The sequence below is a fragment of the Centrocercus urophasianus genome, unplaced genomic scaffold, assembly GCF_019232065.1.
Source record: "Centrocercus urophasianus isolate 14NV4802_14NV808 unplaced genomic scaffold, USGS_Curo_1.0 seq_73, whole genome shotgun sequence".
Lineage (NCBI taxonomy): Eukaryota > Metazoa > Chordata > Aves > Galliformes > Phasianidae > Centrocercus > Centrocercus urophasianus.
Genome location: NW_024885344.1, coordinates 5,492,950 through 5,514,641, shown reverse-complemented (window position 1 = coordinate 5,514,641; position 21,692 = coordinate 5,492,950). Strand labels below are relative to the sequence as shown.

Below are 21,692 nucleotides of genomic sequence, written 5' to 3'. Positions count from 1 at the left end.
AAGCAAGGATTTGAAGAATGTTAGATAAGGAAAGTATATCTGTTGCACAGTGTGAATACAGACTATAATAGGAATTTTGCAGTCCAAAGTAGCTTCCATAAAATCTCTTTGCAAATTCAGGTAATAGCCCTGTATGTCTGCAATGAGAACTAGAATACAAATAATGAAGGTAAAGGAAACAAATTATTTGCAAGAACTAAAGAAAATAGATATCTGAAATACCAACACCTAGACAAAAACTGATAAAATATCAGCAACTTCCTTTGTGGCCTGCTAAAGGAGGTAATAACTGAATTTCCCTGCTCTAAATTCTTTTAGTCTAAAATATCTGTAAGTGAAGAAAAACTCTATGGTGTATTGTATGTCCAGAGCTGTTCTGTCTCGAGAATTAAAGTATACTTCTCACCTGTAAGCTACACAGGGATCTGGAAACCATCCAATACAGTATTTAAGTCTTCAAACGTATTGACCTTATTGAACGGCTTGGTGCATACTAAATAATGGAATATCAGCAGCCTGAAAATGCTAGTATTCTACTTTTTTCCAAGTTATGAGATCATCACCATATATACTGAAGATGGGAAATCTAGTTTGATTCAGTTTTCAGCCTGAAGGTGCTGAAAACTTTCTCATCACGGAGCCCAGATCAGTAGGCTTAACTAGTTTTTTTTGTTGTTGTTCTAGGAAAGACTGGCAAGGCATTTTCTGCACTTGCTGCTTTTCCTATTGGAGTGGGTCACTATTTAAGAAGAACACATGATAAATGCTACAGAAGGAAAGAAAAAAGAAAAGAGTGGAAATATTACATAGGGGATAGTGCAGATGTTGAGAATTAGAGTCCTGGAGGGCTTGGTGGCTAGTTGGAAGGCAGTGCATTTTAATTGAAATGCTTGTTGTATTAAAGGTTAAGAACAAACACTCCTGTCCCCATCCTCCCCTTCCCCCCCCCCCCCCCCAAAAAAAAAAGGTCCAAAAAATCAACAACAAAAAAAACAACCCAGCGGTAAACTGGAAATCCTGCTTTCATCTTTGTTTTATCTCAGTTTGACTAACACATCTCTTCCATTTCTGTTGAATTTCTTCTGTATGTTTTGGTTGTCAAAATATAGAAGTGATAAATGACTTCAGAAAGCCAGCAAAAAATCTGTATGTGGCTTGTACATAGTGCAGCATGTGCAAGCTGTTATAACTGTTAATATCTCCGTCACTTTCTCAGTTGGTAAAACCAACTTCTCTGAGTTAACTCCTTTTCACTGAGATATGGGTTTGGGTTAGAATCATCACTAATCAACTTGATCTAAAAATAATTTAACAGAGATAGAATAAGTAAAACATAGATTCTTAAGACACAGTGAAGGAAATGTGCAAATAAAGATATTTTTAACCAAAAGATGCCAGTAAGAAAACATTGTAAAAAAATAAAGGAAAAAGCCACATATCGCTATAGCTTTTTGGGGAGTGGGGACAGGGGGAAATCAGTTTAAATTCACGCAGAATACCACTTTGCACTTATGTGGTAAGAATTTCTTCTATGACATATTTTAATAGCTGCTACTGATATTCCTAATTCTTTCCAAGCTTACAGAATTCCTTTGGCCACCAAGCAGCAACTGATTTGTAGACTGATTTTCTCTTTATCTGTGACCCAAAGCCAGTTCCACGTTGGGGCAATAAATAAGATGATTCTGCTGTAAGCCAATATGAAGGCTTGGTTTATTTGCAATAAGTCTTTTATCAGGACTTCTGTAAATTAAACTATCTTCATCTGAGGAAAAACACAATTGAAGAGAGGAGCTGGCCATTAACATTTTAATATTTGTGAACTATTACTCATTTCTTAGATTTTTTTCTTTATCCCTGGCAAATTTTTTTATTTTGATTGTGTTGATACATGACTGGAAACTTATGGTAATGTGTGTGATACATATGATTAACTTTTTTTAAAACTGTGATTAAGTCTACAGACAAATGTATTTTAGAAATGTTTTACGGCTGTGTTGCCAATCCAACCCTTGTTGTGGTCTCTGTTAACTGCATCTTGTCATCAGACAGTAACGAATATTTTTTAAACTGAAATCTCTATAAATTTTTCATTTAATTTATTTAATTTCCAATTAAATAAATTGAAAATCAAAATTTTCAATTAAAGTACTGTGATAAGGTAGTGTGGGTTTAAAAATGATTGTCTGTTAATATTTAAATATAAAATAAAGAATTCTGTGTAAATGATAATATTGTAGGGGTTGTGCACTTAGAGAGTGCACTTAAATTCGAGTGGCTACTATGTCAGCAGGGTTAATACATAAGAATATGAGAAGTTAGAGTGAAGATGAGATAGGGAAATGAGTCCAGGAAACTGTTTTGCACTGTAGCCAAAATGAACGTCCAGGGAAAAATACTAGAAGAAGGCAATATGAAGCGAAACTTTCTTACTCTCAGTTGATTTATAATTCAGGAACTTCCTCAGTCAGAGTCTTTTGTTGTGTCTATTTACGCTCATAGTGGTTAGGCTACCCACAAGCCTCCCAGAACTATGAGCCTACTGGCAGAGTCTCAGTATGTAAAGCATTGCCCACAGTCAATAGAGAAAAACAGTATTATGGAGTACTGAAGTCAAGTAGAGATATCAGACTTCTTGTGACCAGATGGGATATGTACAAATATGTTACGTATAGTTCTCATATAGAAAGAAGCTTGGTGAGGTGAGAGGTTATACACTGAAATTCAGATACCAGTTTATTCCTGTCATTCACTGGCTGTTCATTTTATCTGTAGATTTCATAACTCATTCTACTGCCGCTTTATATTTTCAAGACTCTTGAGCAAGTAGCTAACTTTCTATGTCAGTTTTATCTCTGTAATGAGGCTTACTCATATTGTGTTCTGGTTTTGGTATATTCTGAGAATCAAAATTTATGTGAGAGGGAAGAGGAAGAGAAGAATGCAAACTACTGCAAAATCTTTGCGGATGAGGAATTTTCAACACATTTTTTATTAACCATAATCCTTTATTAGACCTCACAGAGGTGTAAGCTATACATACAAATACATTAGAAAGATACCCTCTTAACAGTAATGCTTCACATTTTGGACCTGATACCAAGAGGGCTGCAAACATTTCAGTACATTCTACAAACCAAAGGGTGCGTTAGCCTTTATGTATACAGAGTGACAAAGCCCTTTACTGAAATCAAAGTAGATAAAAGTGAAAAATCAGTCAACTACCTCTTCCAGCCTTTACCTACCATAAAAGCATATAAAAGCCTTTAAAAGCATGAATACACTATTACTTATGGAACAAAGTTTTGAGTTGTAGACAGCTTGTAGAGACAGGGGAAGAGAATGGTCAAGATGACATCACATGAACTGCAAACTAGCAAAAATTCTTGATTTTTTTTTTAAGTTTATACATACTAGGAGCTCTGTCTTTTGATTTCTTGGTCATTACTAGAAAAGCTTTTAAGTGCTAAATGGGGAGAATAGCGCAACAAAGACATTGTTGAGGTATTTGGGGGATTCTGCAACACAATGATGTTACATACACAGTATGAAATATTATTTGTCATCAAGTAGTGACATTGTATTATGAGTAAGCACAAGAAAATTAAAAAAAGAAAGAATAAATCCAGTTAGAACTTTAATAGAGAGTTTAAATTGCTTTTAGTTAATGAACACTTAACAATTGTCACTGTTTCATTTTAATGACTTGAAATGTTAATAGTAGAGTTATTCAGTAGTGAAATCAGAAATTCATGTATCCACATTCATGCCTGCATCATTGAAACCGCAGTTTTAGACAGGATACCAGTGGAAGTCCAAAAGCAACGGGATAGAAGATAGTTAATGTTTCTATTTAAAAGGGTGACCTCTGAAAAATAAGTGCTATTGGTTGCTTCAGTTAGCACTTCTGGGTGTCTTGTGCAGATAATTTGGTGGGTGAGGAAGCCCATGTGTTATCTGATGATAAGCAGCAGATGGTGCTGCTTCTTCTAGTTTGTTTCCAAAAATTCGGAGGATTGATAAACGTTTGTTATTCAATCCATAGAATCCAAGAATTAAGAAACTGTAAAACAGGACTATCACATTTTGACAAAAGCAACATCAAGTATCATACTAGAGCTAAAGCTGTTTAGAACGTTATCAGTATCATTATGCTTTCAGTGGAGACACTAATTTGATGAGACAGTTTGATCAGGCAACTATTATGATTATACACTTTTAACAATGCTTTATTTTTTCATCTTGCACTGGATTTCTATAGAATTCAGTTGAAATAATTCCTTAGAAATGGTTATAACTCAAAAGGTAAGATTTATCTACTGTATCATGCAGTGTAGCTTGCATGTGCTTTATTATATTCAAACTTGTTTCTAAGTGGAAATAGTGAAGAGTATCATACTTATATAGTATTCATATCAAGTCAATTTTAAATCCTAATCTAAACTTCAAAAAAAAGGTATATTTAAGATAGAATACATCTCCATGGATGAAAAAAGGCCGTTCTGTCTCTTTCATTGGCAGCATTTTATTGGTCTTCTTTGCCTCTAATCACTGCAGAAGTGAATTTTTCGTACCACTGATGAGGTTAATGCCAGTAAACCAGAAATAATGGAATATTCATTTGATTTCAAAATGTACAAAGTTAGATATTTCACTATAAAATATAAATTTCACACAATCAGTTGTATTTATAGTTATCCGGTTAAACTTTTTCTTTAACACAAGAGTACATGAAATGTGATTTTATCACCAAGATAGAGGACAGTCCTGTTTGTTCTGCATTTATTTTGCTGTTGCTTACCAAGTAATGAGATGGTATTAACAAATGTAAAATACAGTAAGGTGGAATGTCTTTGATTTCAATTAAAAATGGTTCATACCTTTACAATATGAAGAAGAAAATCTTTCAACCACGTTTATGCTGATTTTAAAAACTTCTATCAAGTGTGAATGTAAATATTGTAAATGGATATTTATAACATTAGTTGGAAAGATTTTTTAGCAGCAGAAGTATAACATTGATGATTTTTTGAGTTTTGTGAGCAAGGGTGGCAAAATAAGGAGTCACTGAAGAATACAGAGATATCAAAAAAGTTATAAAAATTTTTGTATATATGAATTTATAGTACTAAGTCTTTTCCACTTCTGAAATCTCTAAGGGTAATATAGAAAAACATATATTCTACTTGTAAAGAGCATCTAATTGATGAATAATAGAGGAGATATTATTAAATGACAGAAATCTTAATTCTTCCCTGTATTACACATTATTCTTAATTTGAAAGGACACATGCAGTTAAAAAAAAATATCATCTAACAGAAGTCATCCAGAGAAGGACGAAATAGAATTCTTAAGTTGATATTTCCAAAATAAGGTATTCAGAGTTTGTATTTTACACCCATACTTAAACAGATAAATAGATTTGCTTGATGACAGCAGAGAAGAGTCTCATGATATCAAAATGAAGTGATTTCTTGAGGTGTGAAAAACAGATGTTGGATCTAGCTTGTGACACCCATATTATACACTGTTCTTCCAATTGGATTATTGAAAATAATCCATGTGAAATAATACGTAAAAAGTAACAAATTCAAATTTTACTTGAGAGGAAAAAGAATAAAAGCATAATATACATGCCCACACATGTACACATACATTCTAACAACATATATATACATATATAATATATATATGTATATATACATATGCACATACAAGTACACACACCCTTTATGTAACTAAGATAAAATTTCCTAATGTAAGATAAGCATCAGGGAGGTCCTTCTTGTTTTGGTCTCTGCTAGACTGGTATCTCTTCACTGTACTATATGTAATCAAGTTTCAGATATTCTTAAAACACCCTTCATGTAAAAAATCAAAGAAGATTTATATCAGATACTGTGCGTTTGGACAGTTTAAGTCCAGTAGAATATTACAATGCTGTGACAAGCAAAATGTATAATGTAGGATTAGAATGAGTAAAAACTTTGTGTTAATGACTGCTTTACTTAATGTTATTTCCATGCATGAATTGGATAATAAGTAATCTCGTCAAGGCAAATTATTTTTGTGGATTGTACCCAAGAGGAAAAATTTCAGTCACTCGAAGGCCTCATCTCCTCCTCCTTTCCCCTACTCCCCAAATAGAAACAAAGTGAACCAAGGCAAAACAATCCTCCAAAGTAACAGACAAATAATAAAAATTACGTTCCGATGGTGTTTTAACTAGATTTACTGGGGAAGGAGGAGGGAGGAATGAATGTTGTTTTTGAATATAAGAATGGTATTTGGAAGACTTGTTTTTACTGAACAGTATCCTTAAAAGAGGGACCAGTGTTGAGTCCCCAAATAAATTATTACTATTCCTTTTCAAACTAAAAATAGAACATTTTAAATATATTGATTTTTACCTTTATCAGAAAATCAGTATTCTATCTAGCCTACAGGTTCCAAGAATCTCTACTTGGGCTTAATTTACCATCATTTAAAAAACAAAACAAAACAATGAAATGTGTAATTTTGCACATTAGGATGCTCATAGTGACCACATAAACTTTTTTAAAAAATTCACAGACTATTAGCCATATATTTCAACTTTTTTCACAATTTGAAACTGGTGAGAATTAAAAATAGCAACAGTTTCATTTAGGAATATATTGTTTCTTCATTCCTTGATAAGATTAAGTTCATTTTTTGTCCTGCTTTTAAAAAATAGTGACTCCTCTGGGGCATACCATGGAAAGCGATCAGGTACAAGAGAAAGTAATCAGATATAAACAAAAGCTTGTGTTCAATAAGAATCTCAATTATGTAAAGCCACTGACTTTAAGCCAAACTCAACACTGATTTCAGTCTGGATAGTGTCTTAAAAATCTTTGATATAATACAGAATTTTTTCAGTAATCTGAACAGATTTTCAGTCATTTTCATTGTTCTTTGACTTTAAATGCTTTTCTTCATATGTGTTTCAGATTTGAGAAAAGATTCAGAATTCAGGTCTATGAATGTTTATATCTTTTTAAATCTTTTCTCATGCTCATCCCCATGGATTTAGGATTTCTTTTTGGATTTAGGATTTCATTTTGGAGTGAAAAAAAGTTGAAAAGTTATGGCTAGTTGTATTCCTATTTCAATAACCATACCTATATAAGTGTCATTTTCATACATTAAAAAAATATTTATGCTTTCTTTTATATTTTAGTCAAGTACTTTCTTAAACAAAACAATAGCACCACTTTGGCATTGTTGGCCAAATCAGTAAAAGGAAAAGCAAATATACATGCATTTTTCTGATCTTGTCTTATCATATACTTGCTTATTAAAATGGAGAGCCAGGAGGACACAGAGCTTGACCTAGAGTCTTCATCAGTCACTGCTTAGCATTGATACTAACTCAACACCTACTTTCTGGAGCAGGTGGAATTGGCTGCTAGTTATGAATGGAATTCAGTTCTGCAAAGAAAGCTTTAATTTTCTTGTCTGTGTTAAATGGGTTTCAATAAGTCTCATACCAGTATTCCATACAGATATGAGTGTGTATATGTAAGTACTTTTAGAGCAGAATATTTATTCATTTTCCATTCAAAGTCTTAATGATTATTGTTTTTGTGACTCACATTTTTCTACTTTGAAAGAGGTATATTAACTTCAGAGGGGTTAGATGTGAATAACTTTTGAACAACTGAGAATAATGAGGCTTAATTAACTTTTTTACATTTGCACTTTAGTGACATTCTGTATAGTAATTAGAGTTTTATGTCAATTCTAGAATGTAAAAATCTGTGACTTCTGTCATGTGTATTGCATGACATGGAAGGATGGAGAGTGCAATTTTTTTTTTATCACTTAAGTGATTTATGAGAATAGATCATATCTAGTAGAACAACTGTTCCTAAATATCTGGAGTGCTTTTGAAAATCTCTAATTAAGAAATTTTTCAAGTCAGACTACTTTGTACATTTGGGAGGGAGATGTTTTGGCTTATACTTCAGCTTCTTTAAGTAGCGGATTAATTGAGATTATTAAGCTAATGCAGTCCTTTTACTTTCTCACTGACTGGCATATCATGTGCTCACTGCCTTATGACTGGAGAATTTTTGTGCAAGTATACATACCCCATCTATGTATTTCTCACCTCTATAGTGGTAGATCTAGTCTCCATTTTGTGATACTGTTTTTTCTCTAGTAATGTCAAGTGTTACCTTTGAAGTTAGAAACTATTCATTATTAAAGATATTCTTTCAAGAATTGCTGGAATTTGTTTAGACAGTTGTCAAATTCTAATGTTAAATATCACTGTCTATAAGAAATATTTTAGATTATAAATAATGTCTCATTCTTAGAATGCATTTAAGAATTCATAGCAACTATTTAAATTAAAACCACTTCCCTCTTCATCCCTCCCACACACACACACACAAAACAACAACAACAACAACAACAAAAAAGCCTATTAAGAACATGACTGATAACAGATTTGCTGCAACTTTGTATGGAATTGGTAGTAAATATGTATGTACCTAATTTAGGTTAGCTTCCCCATCTACTTCTTTGTACCTTCATTTTTTGACATACCTATCACAGTCAGTGACAGCTGTGGCTGAGTAAAATATTCAGCCACTGTTCTGTTTTTACATTGTGATGGTAACTTTGTATGCACAAAAGCATGCTTTTCATAGAAGGGAAATGATTTAAAGAATTACACAAGAAAATATTGCCCTTTTCTTGAAAGAAATACGAAACTCAAATTTCCTAAGGAGAAAGAAAATGGGAATTAATTTGTTACACTTTTAAGACCTACATTTCCTGTCTGGTTCACAAGAAACTCTTGATGAACTGTGCAATATATAATCTACAGAGATTCTTCTGTATTTTAATCAATTCAGTCCACCCCCATAGATGCGGTAGAAGATGAGACAGCTTTGAGCCTTTAGAGACAAATATTGCCTTTACAAATCAGATCTAACATCTTTCTAATTGCTCCCCTCACACCATATTCCTGATGCCCACTTTGAGTCTGACCAAGGGATATCTCTTTCCTTGCTGCATGCAGGGTAGTGAGGTGGAAGAAGTCACATGGAACCATGCTGCAGTTCAGCAAAGGATCAAGCAGTGCCTTCTCCCCAGCATTCTCTTTCCTTCTCTCACGTTAATTTATTGTTCATTCTAGGACATTGTTGGCTATCTATCCACCTTTACTGCATGGTTAATCTAGCACTGAATAGATTTACAAAAATGGGGCAGAAGAAAGTGTTGTTGATGTTAGAATCAATGCACTGCATATCAAGCTTATATGTCAGATATTATCTGGAAATATATTAAATGTCTCCTACAAAGCTTTTAAAGTAACAGTTTGATGGCCATTATGGTTTTTATCTTTTCTTGAAGACTTTCTATACCGTAATTTGGTGATTAGCTTAGACTTTCTGATTTACAGAGAGATGCAGTGGGCTGACTAACAGCCATTTCAGTCACATCAGATTTTGGGAAGTGATGAAATGGTAGAGGACCTGATTAACCTTCAAAAATATTTGAACAGAACTCTGATATTTCAGAAAGATTTCGGCCTCGATGTGCTACCTTTAAAGTTATTTGAGAACTCTTTTATTAATTGTCTTTCCTGCACCTTGTCATCTATAAATCTGTGTTTCATGTAACCGGGGGAAAACACCATCATTCAATCAGCTAAAAGAAAAAAAAAGCAAAATATCTGAATTTCTTTTCTGAAGATGGAAGTTTTTTCCATATTGGAATCCATGACCATTTTAGTAATTTAAACCAAATATTCACAGCATTATTTTATTATTTGAACTTCATGTTTCCATATTTGCTTTTACCTATTACTGTTTTGGCCAGACCCTTTCATATAACAAACTATAAAATAGCACCGTTGTACTATAAAACAGAGATTTTTACATATTGTTTGATATATGCGTATTATTGATATGCTAAATTTTACATACTGCATTATATGGAGGAAGAAAAAAGTTACCTATACTGTTGCAAATAATTACCTGGAAGAATCATTAACGCTTTGAGAGCCTATGTATGCTGTAACTGCTTTTAAAAATCTTTTGTCTCACAAGTTGCAGTAAACTGCATCTTTGCAAGAGAAGGAAAAATAAAGCTGTCTTAAAACAATTGTATCTGTAACCCATGTTCTGTCAGAATGTCACAGATGGAATTAATGGATGTTCAGAACTGTATATGTTACCTTACTGCTGCTGTTACTGGGAATGTTGGACTGTGCAAATATGAAGGGGTAGACAAACAATGTTATCAGACGCTGTAGAACAAACAGCCTGTTGCTTGTATAGAAGTGCAAATAAAAAAACACCACTTAGACAAGGCTGATGAATGACTCCAGCAGCCAGTGTTCATAGGTTAATTTAGTGCAATTGGATCCATCAAAGGCCCATAAATTTGTAGGCTTTTGAGGGGCACAGGACTTTAAGAGATTTTGTGCAGGACATCTAAAAGAGGTTAACACACAGTTATATATCAACCACAGATTTTTTTTTCGCTCTGAGTTGGTTAAAATGTTCTGTTTTCTAAAAGACTTAATATTGGAATGTTTAGTTGCATTGTTCACCGGGAGAATGCCCATTGGTTGAGATTGCATCAAGCTTATTAAACCATAGTTTTTTTAGTCTTCCAATGTTTAACAAATAATTTATTTACAGCAAAGTATCCTGCAGATGGCACATTCATTCTTCGTTCTTTTGGATGGCATGATCTTACATTCTGTAGTTTCTGTTTCCTGTGTTCCCTCTACTTGCATTCTTCAAATGCAGTTCCTGAAGATGTAAAAAAAAAAAAAAAAAAAAGTCATTCTAGAAAGAATTTTATGTTCTATATGACCACACAGATTAATAAGAAAAAAGTTATCCTAAATGCTAGAATTATTAGAGCTCTTCTGCCAGATTGCTGAGAACTAGACTACCTAAAATTTGTACTGTCATTTTCCTCTTCTTCTAGGTATAAACATCTTGATTGCTGTCACTGTTGACCTAAATAGTTGCAACATAACTGCATTTTGCATATTAATGATATTTGGAGAAAGTCAACCAAGTGGAAGCTGTTATTTTGGAGCATTTTGGCAGAGGAAACCTCTATACACGAGAACGTAGGTGGCCTTAGACAACACAGTTAGGTATCATAAGTTTTCTTTCTTTCAGAACAAGGGCATTTGCAAAAGCAGGATGCAGAGGGGACAAGAGAACTTTAAAGTTGTGACTGTAGGGTTTGTGGAGCCTTCTGGGCTTTGGTACCCAGTGAGCAGAGGTTTTCAAAATTACCAGGTGGAATTCTGTTACCTTCATGTTGCATGAGCTGCATATTGGATGCGTAGGTAAAGTTTTTGTTGGATAAGGCCTTTAGCATATATTTTAAAATATATGTGGGTTTACTGCAGCAGCAGCAGCCAAATCATTTGTATTCTCATAATCAGAGCAATGTGACAAACAAATCAAGAGGACTTTGGAATGAATAAATGCCCTCAGTTCACCGTCTTTCCATATATAGGCTAGTTTCTGGAAGCACTAGAAGTTGCTATATACATTTTTTTGTTTGTTTGTTTGATTTCTTCCTTTACCATGCTGATAAATATTAGCTGGCCTCCAAACTTCCCATTCTCTATTGGAATAGAGGCAGAATTGACAAGTGACTTTCTATTTTTATAGACTTCATCAGAAGTGAAATTCTTTGTGAAGAGGAATTATGTCTGCTGTCATAAGAAAACCACAAAATATGAAATTTCACTGAGAAAAGTGAGGCATACGTATGGAGATGTGCCACTGCACTGACTTCTATTTTAGCCCTAGAAAAAGTAATGTAACATTCTCTGAAACTTAAAAAGTAATGAAAACATCTGCTTTTCTGATGGACAGAAGGAAAATATGTGCTAATTTGGTGCATTACAGTATAGATATTTTTAAACAATTTCCTATATAAGGTACTATTTCATATATGACTTTTTACTTTGCTTCTTGGATCTATTAAAACATAAAATCAGAAAGTGATGAAAGATTACAAAACTTTAGCTCATATACAGTTTATTGATTGCCATTGGTTTTGGATTAGGTTCTGATGGATACATGTTGAATTATGTCTTTTAGAATATATAAAAATACCAAATCCAACGAAACCAACAAGTGTAAAATTAATGATACAACCAAGCAATAACATTGAACTAAACTTAAAATTATCATCACTGACAAAAGAAATTTGTTAACAGTGGAGTATTCATGACAAAGATATTTCTTTGTTAGGAATCTTCCTTTATAGATTTTCTTAGCCTAAAGTACGATGCTGAATGAAGAAGAGATTAATCATCTAGTTCTATCAATTCAACGGAATGTGGGCTTATCTTCATCAAATTTTACTGATAGAGCTATAAAATAATTTTCTTAGAATGGATTGAAGACAGAAAAAAAAACTTCAACAGAATTCTGCTTTTATTATCCTATTGCTGTTTGCTTCTCTCCAGCTTTTCTACCTTTTGTTTCTCTAGTTTCCTCTTACTTGCACTTTAGTTTTCACCCTAAAGTACTCATTCTGGATTTTTCATGATCTTCAGTTAAACTATCATTGTAGAACTTCACATGAGCTAAGGATCCTACTTCATGCTACAAGTATTTTGTTTAATGCTACTATCTATGATCTGAATCAAGAGATCAAGTGCATTCTCAGTAAGCTTGCAGATGTGACCAAGTTGAGTGGGAGTGTTGATCTGCACAAGGGCTGGAGGCTCTGCAGGGGTACCTGGATGGGCTGATAGATGGGCTGTGTCCAGTTGTGTGACATACAATGAGGCTGAATGCTGGCTGATGCACTTGGGTTGTAACAACTCCATGCAGCAGTATGTAGCTGGAGTGGCTTGAAGTGTGTCCAGCAGAAAAGAACCTGAAAAGCTGGTTAGCAGTGAGATCAGGAGCCAGCCAAGTCCAAGTGGCCAAGAAAGCCAATGGTATCCTGGCCTGAATCAGAAATCTTGTGGCAAGTAGGACTAGCGAAGTGATTACCTCTTTTTACATGACTACATCTCAAATACTGTATTCACTTTGGGGCCCCTCAGTATGAGAAGGATTTTGAGTTGTTTGATTGTGCATACAGAAAAGCAGTTAAGCTGGTTAAGGGACTAGAAAACAAGAGTTATGAGGAGTGGCCAAGGGACCTGGGGCTATTTAGTCTGGAGAAAAGGTGGCTGAAGGGAGCATTCATAGCTCTCTACAACTACCTAAAAGGAGGTTGCAGTGAGGAGAATGCTGGTCTTTTTTTTTTTCAAGTGATAGAGGAAATGACCAGAATTTGAGATGGGGGAGGTTTAAGTTAGATATCAAGAAGAACTGCTTCATGGAAAGGCTGGTTAGGCATTGGAACAGCCTGTCTAGGGAAGTGTTAGAATCTGGTCCTTAGGGGTATATAAGGGGTGTGTGGACACAGCACTGAAAGACATGAAGATAGGCCTCAGTAGGTCAGGTTGATGGTTGTGCTTGATGACCTTTAAGGTCTTTTCCAACCTAGGTTCTATGATAAGCACTTCTACGAAGTGCTTATATTGTAACAATGCACTAAGAAGACAGGAATTCATTGACTCATCTGTCTTGTTTTTCCCTCATGGCAACAAAACAAAATAGCCTTGTTACTGCTGCATCTAGAATCTCTTTTTTGAGGAAAGTTTACTAGTATATAAGAAACAAATTATACACTGCATTCTATTTGGAAAAGAAAAAAAGAAAAATAAAAAAGTCAAATATTCTTAAAGGCTGCACGCTCATCATCTATAAGAAAAGTAAGAGCCTTATTATGAAACAACAGCCATTTTCACCTCAGTAATACATTTTTTTCAACTAATGTTGTTGTCTGACTTCAAAATTGCTTAATCACTGAAATAAAGCAAGCTTTCAGTAATAGCTGTTAATACTTGCATGTATATGGAGAAAGAGCTGTCACAATGTACAGGCTAGCTTTGAAATTGAGGGAAGATGGCAGGTAACTTTTAGAACAGTTTCTCATCTGGAATCAGCATTTTGATCCATAAATAGATTAACGTGCATGCCAGGAAGTCCTTTGACACATATAACACATTTTTTTCCAACTATGCAATGTTGAGACTATTTAAAACAAAATACGAATGCCTGAATCAGGATCTCAGACACGTCTTTAGTATAGAAAACCTTGCCTTATTTCTATAGACTTTGAAATTAAGTAACTAAAAATGATTTTTTGTGTGTATGTGATGTTTGTTTGTCTGATCTTTTTAGCTGATATTTAGATATAGACAAATGTAATAAGCATTTTAAGATGCCAGTTGCAAAATGTCAACTTTGCATAAGTCACTTTGTGAACAGAGAAGTTCAAACTTTAAGCCTACCACCTTAAGCATGGATGTTTGGAGAGTTACGGATAACAACAACCTCAGTGACAGTAAAGGTCATTTAGCGAAGATGAAATGTACTGGGAAGCATGCAACAGCATTCTTATGCTATTAGGATGGACTTCCAAAACTCATATTGGCATTAAAAGATCTCTTGCTTTATTGGTAATAAATGGAAAGTCTAATGTTTGTAGTAACACACATGATATCTTAGCTACGGATTCTCTAAGGTCTATTTGAAAGTTTTTTAGTTCTGTGGGCAGTGCGGTTGGTAACAAAATAACAAGACTGGAAAGTAAGCAATGGGAGAACATTTTCTGAAGTGAAGAGGCCAAGTCCTTCTATCTCTTACACATAAAAGGTCCCTCGCTGGCTTTGGTAATGTAGTATGGATGTGGTAGAAATTAGGATTAATGCCATTAAGCATATTTTGGTCTGTAAATATATCTGAGAGTTGATAAACAGCCAATTACAAAAGATTAAGCCAATCTTAGAAAGACTAATGAGAAATCATGCAATATGCTTTCTGTTTTCTCAATGAGATTTTCTTAGAGTAAAACCATATTTTCACTGTTTCTCAGTCCCACTTAGTATTTATTTAAATTTTGAAGATGAGATATAATCTGAAAGGATGTTGGCTAGTATTTGATCTTTTGAGAGAACCCACTTCCTACTACTACTTTGCTATTAATACATTTGTGTATTTTCCACATATAAATCCTAAAGAAGAATAAGGAATAGAATTCTGAGAATGAGTTAAATTATACCAAATTGTACATCTCTTCAGCCTTGCTTAGGATGCAAGGGCATGGCACTAAATTACTTTTTTTTCCTGTTCTTTGGCTAGTGAATTTTATAATCAGCCTTATCAATGCAAAATTCATGTTATAATTCTCAAGGCATCTTGTAGCCTTTGTGTCAGCTTTGGACATTGATTTTATGGCACTGTTTCATTCAAAAAAGTTGCAGTCTTCCCTTGAGTATATACATAATTATTGTGGAAACAGTTCAGTCTCCTTTGCTTGAACCAAGAACAATCGTTTTTCAAAGTTTTTCTCCCTGTTTCTTATTCCCACCTTACTAGTTAATGTATTTTCTCATTTAAATGAGATTCTAATCTAAAAACAAGGTCAGTAGTTATTCTCATGTTAGGGGAAAAAAAGATCTGTAATGTGCTTTGGTTTCACACTCATTCTCTTTGTTAAAAGTTCAGGGACATCTTCCTTTTTCAAAACTTTTTTTTTTTTTTTCATTCAGTCTACTAGTGAGATATATAAAAATAAAGAACATTAGTATTACATATATGATAAATGGATATATGACAGACATATGATAAATAAAAAAGTAATATATATCAAATTAAATAAATTAAAGACAGGAAAGCAGTCTGTATAGTATTGGCCTTAGTATTGCAGGGGGATGTAAAATAATTCTGTTTCTCATAGCTAAACTGTCCAGAAGAACAGTTGGCCCAAACATCTTTTGTTTTCAGTCTAAACATTAAATTGAAATGTAAGTTTAATCACTTAGTTTTGCTTAAGTAACTTACTGGAGAAAATCAATTGTGTTACTGTTAGTTCTCATTTTATTATGGCATTTCTGTGTTTCTGGTGAGCAGCTACACTGAGGAATCTGAATGGTCATGGAAACATACTTTAGAAAACATTAATTGAGTAAAGATTATAGATCCTATTCTATTTCAATTCAACTTTGAAGGTAAATTATCTCTGTAGATTCTATTCAGGGGAAGAGAACCAACACACATAAAGTAAATAGCTTGCTAAATTTTAGACATGTTGGTCTTGTATAAATTTTGCTGATTGTTACATCTACATATGATGGCTACTGAAAAAACTATTTCTACATTTCTCATTGACCAACCATTGTTCATTTGTCAAACATACTAGAAAGTTACTTTCTTTTCCGTCAACTTTTAAGCATTTGAAAACAAAGCTGCCACTTCTTTATGGACTTTCACGTACTCTCGCTTGGATCAGTTGTGCAGCACTGGAGAAAAAACATTCAACGTCTCAAAATACCTCTCATATTACAAACATTTTTTCATTACAGACAGTTGCTGACCCAGATAGGTTTGGTGACCTCTGTAGGCTATTGCTCAAAGAATATAAAATATTTCAGGGATTTGGGGTGATGCTTCTTTTAAAGCAGGACACATACGCTCTAATGAGAGTTTGGTATCCTTCGAATAGATGTCTGAGACGGACGCTTGACTGCTGGGCACTACAGAAACGACATGTTTCTATAGATCACAACTTCATTAAGGTCGATAGTGTTGAAATCCATACTCTGCGTGAGCCCATTTGTTTCACAAGAAACTTTGGAGTGGTTAGCCAGCAGCTGTAGCATTGTGCTCTGATGTACACTTTATTTCTTTGCGCAAGCAAATATCCATGTCTGGTACTTTCATTGGCTGCCCCAGTTTAAGATAATTTTTTTACAGGCTGACTGTGGAAAAACAATTACAGAGATATTGACAGCTTGGTATCTAACTTAGAATTAAGGTTGAGTATGTGCTCCGTTGCATATAGAATTTATGGCAATAAAGAAGCACTTCTAACAGCCTTTTTCCTCTTTCATTTTTTAAATCTGTGAAGTATGCTGTATGTAAAATATCACTTTATATGTTATCAAAGTTTTTATTGCTTAGCTTTTGGAAAACTTTTATATTTGATTATGAATAAAGGTCTTAGAGTGGAACAAATAACAATCCTGAAGAAAAAAATCTTGTTTTTTTTACTACACACACACACACACACACAAAACAAAAACAAAAACAAAAACAAAAACAAAAACAGAAAACTCTACACATACAGTCTCTATAATTGGATAAAACTGGTTCTTGATGCTAGCCTTCTACCAGCACAGACGTTTTGGGTTTCCCAGGCCACATCAATCATTCTCTGTCTGCCCCTGTTTATGAGCAGGATTACACAACATGTGCAGGACAGCCTGGCAATCAGGCCCAGCCTGCATGAGTTCATGAAAGGCAAGTTCTGCTTGACCAACCCGATATCTTTCTGTGATAGTGAACCTATCCAAAGAAAAGATATGCACATAGCATTGTCTTTCTTTAATGGAAGCATGTACTATCGCAAAAAGAAAGAGTAAATAATAACATGGAAATATACATTAGAGCTTTCTGATGTATAATTTTTTTCTTATTGCACTCTATTTCTTTTAACTATATGTTCCTCTTATCTAGCATAAGTTAGAATTATAGTTTCTCCTACTCCTATATTTTTGTTTCCTCAATCTAATTTTATACATTGACAGAGATGAAGGAGAAATTCAGCTTGTTTTTCCTATGAGATTTCTAATATTTTATTGCCAATTTCCCATCAAGAAGCATTTATGAATTTTTTGCTTCAGATCATCTCTTTCCTCCTTCTCCTATACATTTACTTCATCAGTTTTCTTTTCTTTAATAGGAAATTTTTCTCTAATTTTATTTTCTTTCCCATTTTCTCAAAACTCTGTACTTCATAGTTTGTTCAGTTCTTCAGTATATTTCATCTTACGAGACTCTTTAATTCCCTTCCTTATTTTTCACTGTTTTTCATTGTCTTTTTACTGTCCTTTTCACCTCTTGTTTATTCTCCATTTCATTTCTTGAATGCTGTCTGCTGCAGCTAGTTCATCTCAGTTACTACACACTCTATTTCTTTTCCTCTTAAATTAGAATATCTTAGATTGGAAGGGACCTATAAGGATCATCGAGTCCAACCCCTGACTCCACTCTGGGCAGCCTAGAAGCAATATCTAAAAGCATTGTCCTAAAAGCTTCTTAAAAACTTAAAGTTTGATATCTCATCTCTTCTCTGAGGAATGGGAGCAAGGCCCTGATGCACACTATTCTTTCTTGAACACCTCCTTCTCATCTAATGTGCAAAGACCTTCACTCTGGCTCTTCCAGTTTGTGAAAGTGTCTTCCTGCATGTATTCCCACAGGGAAAAATATATCTGTTAAAGAAGGACATTCCTTGGCCCTCTAAGGAAAGTGGCATGGAGATCTATCGAAGAGCTAGCAGGTATCTTGTCTTCATGCACATGGCGTTATAGAACATTTTACCCATCACCCTAGCAATAACTATGGAAAGAAGTGCAGAGACTACAGGCCAAGCTTGTTTTCTTCTTTCTCCACAAGCCTTAGAAGCATGTGTGCCTTGATATGAATAAACTACGAGGTTTTTCTGTCCATAGTTGTGTTCTTCATATGTTCTACACACATTTGTGTGGATCTTCTGAGATGTTCATGACTAAGGTGATGTTTCTCAGGAAGAATCATACAGCCATTACTTTAAAAGGTTGAAAATCCTTAAGGAAGAGATGGAAATGATTCTCTTTCTTTGGTTATTTTATGGAAGAGAAGTGATGTTAGAACATTTGCAGTTGTTATTTAATGAAGATAATGTTAAGAAAATTAGTACATAGGACTGGTTTCCTAGCTTTATATGATGTCTTAGGATTTCATGCAGTTTAATTCCTTATATGAAAAAGTATTCAGAAAACTGTAGGAAAGGGAACAACATATATATAGGAGAGAAAAGGTCAACGGCAATAAAATATATTATTGTAGGTTTACAGAAGATGATAGATAACATGTAAAACAGATGTTCAGAACTCAAATAGGAGAGATAGTTGGAAGAGAGCTTAATGGCAGCCTAGCTGAACTATAGGCTCTGTTGAGGATAAAAGAGATTTAACAACATATATGTACAGTATCTACATAACATAGGCAGATGTTTGAATGCTCTGAATTCTGTAACTATACAGATAATATCAATGAATATTTACAGTTCTTGGAGAATACACATATTAAACATTAAGCAGTTAAAATGAAGTATGTAGTGACTGGAGTTAAATTATCAATTTAATTTACTTCTGGTAAATAAAAAAACCTAAAAAGCCGAAACAATAATGAAAGAAGAAAATGATTTGTTCATTTACACAATAAAAAGAATACTAGAAGAGCTCTCAGTCACTCAGTCTGCTTCTTCCTTACAAAAACGGATGAGTGAGTATTTTCTGGATAAATGAGTATTTAAAAACTCTGTTTGATTTCTCTTTTGAGAGAGGTTTTAGGTGCTATTTATGATCAGATGACGTAAGTACATCTCAGTTAATACCCAGAAGCAGGATAAAGCCTCACAACTACTAGCTTAGCAATTGCAGGTTTTTATTCAGCATTCTAAGAGATGAATCTTCTCCTTATTTTCTACCATGGAGGCTATTTTCCCCAAACCCACTAAATCTCAGTGTCTCTAGTAGGCAGAACGCATCAGTTGTTTGCTAAGTAACCAGCCTTGACATAAATTTCTTTTCCTAAAATAGAACTTTTTGTCTTTTGGCCTGGCCTACCTTTTGTGCTTTTGGCATATCAGTGTGGCGCTGAGCACGTACAGAGCGTGCAGATTTAGGTGGCTTTATTGGAGCACAGTACATCTCCAGCCTCCTCAGGTCACAACTCTGGAAGCAGCATTCATCCACTATTCCCTTGTGGTGTAAGCGTCTACTGCTGGATCCATACCCTGTAGGCTTACCTATTCAAAACACAAGTGGAAAGTTTTCATGTTAGAAAGAAAATGAAAAGACCTCAGCAGCAATCATATTAAGTTGCATTATGTATACCTGAATTGGCACAACAGTAGTAGATGCAGCATCTATGGCTGTTCTTAGATAACAGCTTTCAAGGATACTCCTGGAAATGGCCAGCTTTGACCTCTGTCTATGAGTGGTTGCATTTAAGCATTTATCAAGCATATATCTTCTCAGAAAATTATTATCAAAAGATTTTCTTGAACTACCTTGGCATTGAAAATGGAGAAGAAGAAAGCCACATCCTGGCATTTAGAGGACTTGCAAAATAAAATTATTCTTTAGCTTTTAGACAAAAGCTGATCATTGTATTGATTGAGGTAGCTGACGATTAAAGATCATACCTGTGCAGTATTTTCAAGTATTCTCAAGTGAGAAAAATGAAATTAAGCCACTGTATGAAGTTAGAATATGTTCAAATGGGAAATGAAAACTGTAAAAAACTACACAGGCTGGAAGATCTGCAAGTTCAAAAACTTGCAGGAGGAAATAAGCTAAAACAGTAACTAATGAAATGCAGCAAAAATAGGATTGTGGTTGATGGAACAGGTAAAGACAGAATGGTTTATATTGTATAGCTTTTCACAGGATGGAAAACTGGACTAACATAACATGGTCCTTCCTGTGTTTAGTGTTTATACTGGGCATCTGTAGAAAATACATTTTACTACCTTTTCCATTCAGCTCCAGTAAAGAGTTACACTTTGACCCACAGAATTCTTTCACTGTCAAGGATTTCTGATTTCTTTACTACCTAGAGTTTTCACTGACATATTATGAAAAGATTACAGACCTATTTTTCCAGGGCTTGTATGTATAAAGCCCAGTTGGATACGTAGTTGCCCTTCTATGACTCTAGAAATGAATGAACAGTAAATTCACAGAAGAAACAAAATAATTGCTGTCTTACTATGTCTATTTTTAAATTCTGGTAGAATTTGGTTTCAGACAGTAAAATTTTGAAAAGATTAAATGTTTTGTTTTGACATTTTCAGCATTAAATTTTTCCATGTAGAGACAATCCACATTGGATAAAAACCCAAAATATGGAAAAAAAAGGAAAGAAGGAGCCAAAAAAATGAAGTAACTCAATTCAGTCAGCTCAAAATTTTTTTTTAATATTTTTCCTCTTCAGTTTTATCACTGAGACCAAAACTCTGTTATTCGGAGTTTGGCAGGGAATTCAGCTTTTAGAAATTACTGAAGCTAAATAAAGGGAAAGGGTATATCAACAAAGATGAAAATTCCATTTCTCACTGAGAAATTCTTACCTCCTACACTGAAATTCTAGGTTAATCTCCACATATCTGGTCTGCAGTTGTCAATTTGAAGACAACACTGCATTTTGCAGATCCCTGTGATTAAAACATATGTCCACTGATGAAGAACCCATGCGGCCTCAGTACATCCGTAAATGAAAAGACCTCTAGTGGTAAAGTATGTCTAACATTTTAGCCAGCAGTACAATCAGCTAAGAACTAACTATCCTCATGAGCTTTGTAAACCCAGACAATAGGTTTTTAAATGTCTTTTTTTTTCAGGGACTATAAATTAAACAAAAAGAAAAACATGCTTACTTGGTAGATTGCAATTCACTGAGGGCCTCTATACTGTACATTGTCTGCTACAAATTATTTGTTTCATAAGACTAAACAGAATAGCATGCCAGGAGTATGCTACAGTAATATTTTGATTTGT

General features: G+C 34.2%; 1 protein-coding gene across 1 annotated transcript in view; it reads right to left on the bottom strand.

The window, feature by feature from the left end:
• Positions 1 to 3,643: 3,643 nt before the first annotated feature.
• IGF1 (insulin like growth factor 1) overlaps positions 3,644 to 21,692 on the bottom strand; it is a 54,661-nt gene continuing 36,612 nt past the window's right edge. The window contains exons 3-4 of the mRNA XM_042837643.1: positions 19,758 to 19,939; positions 3,644 to 10,797 (exon numbers count right to left, since the gene is read on the bottom strand). Coding sequence (XP_042693577.1) covers positions 10,738 to 10,797; positions 19,758 to 19,939 — 242 coding nt within the window. The 3' untranslated portion in view covers positions 3,644 to 10,737. The remainder of the gene's footprint in view (positions 10,798 to 19,757; positions 19,940 to 21,692) is intronic.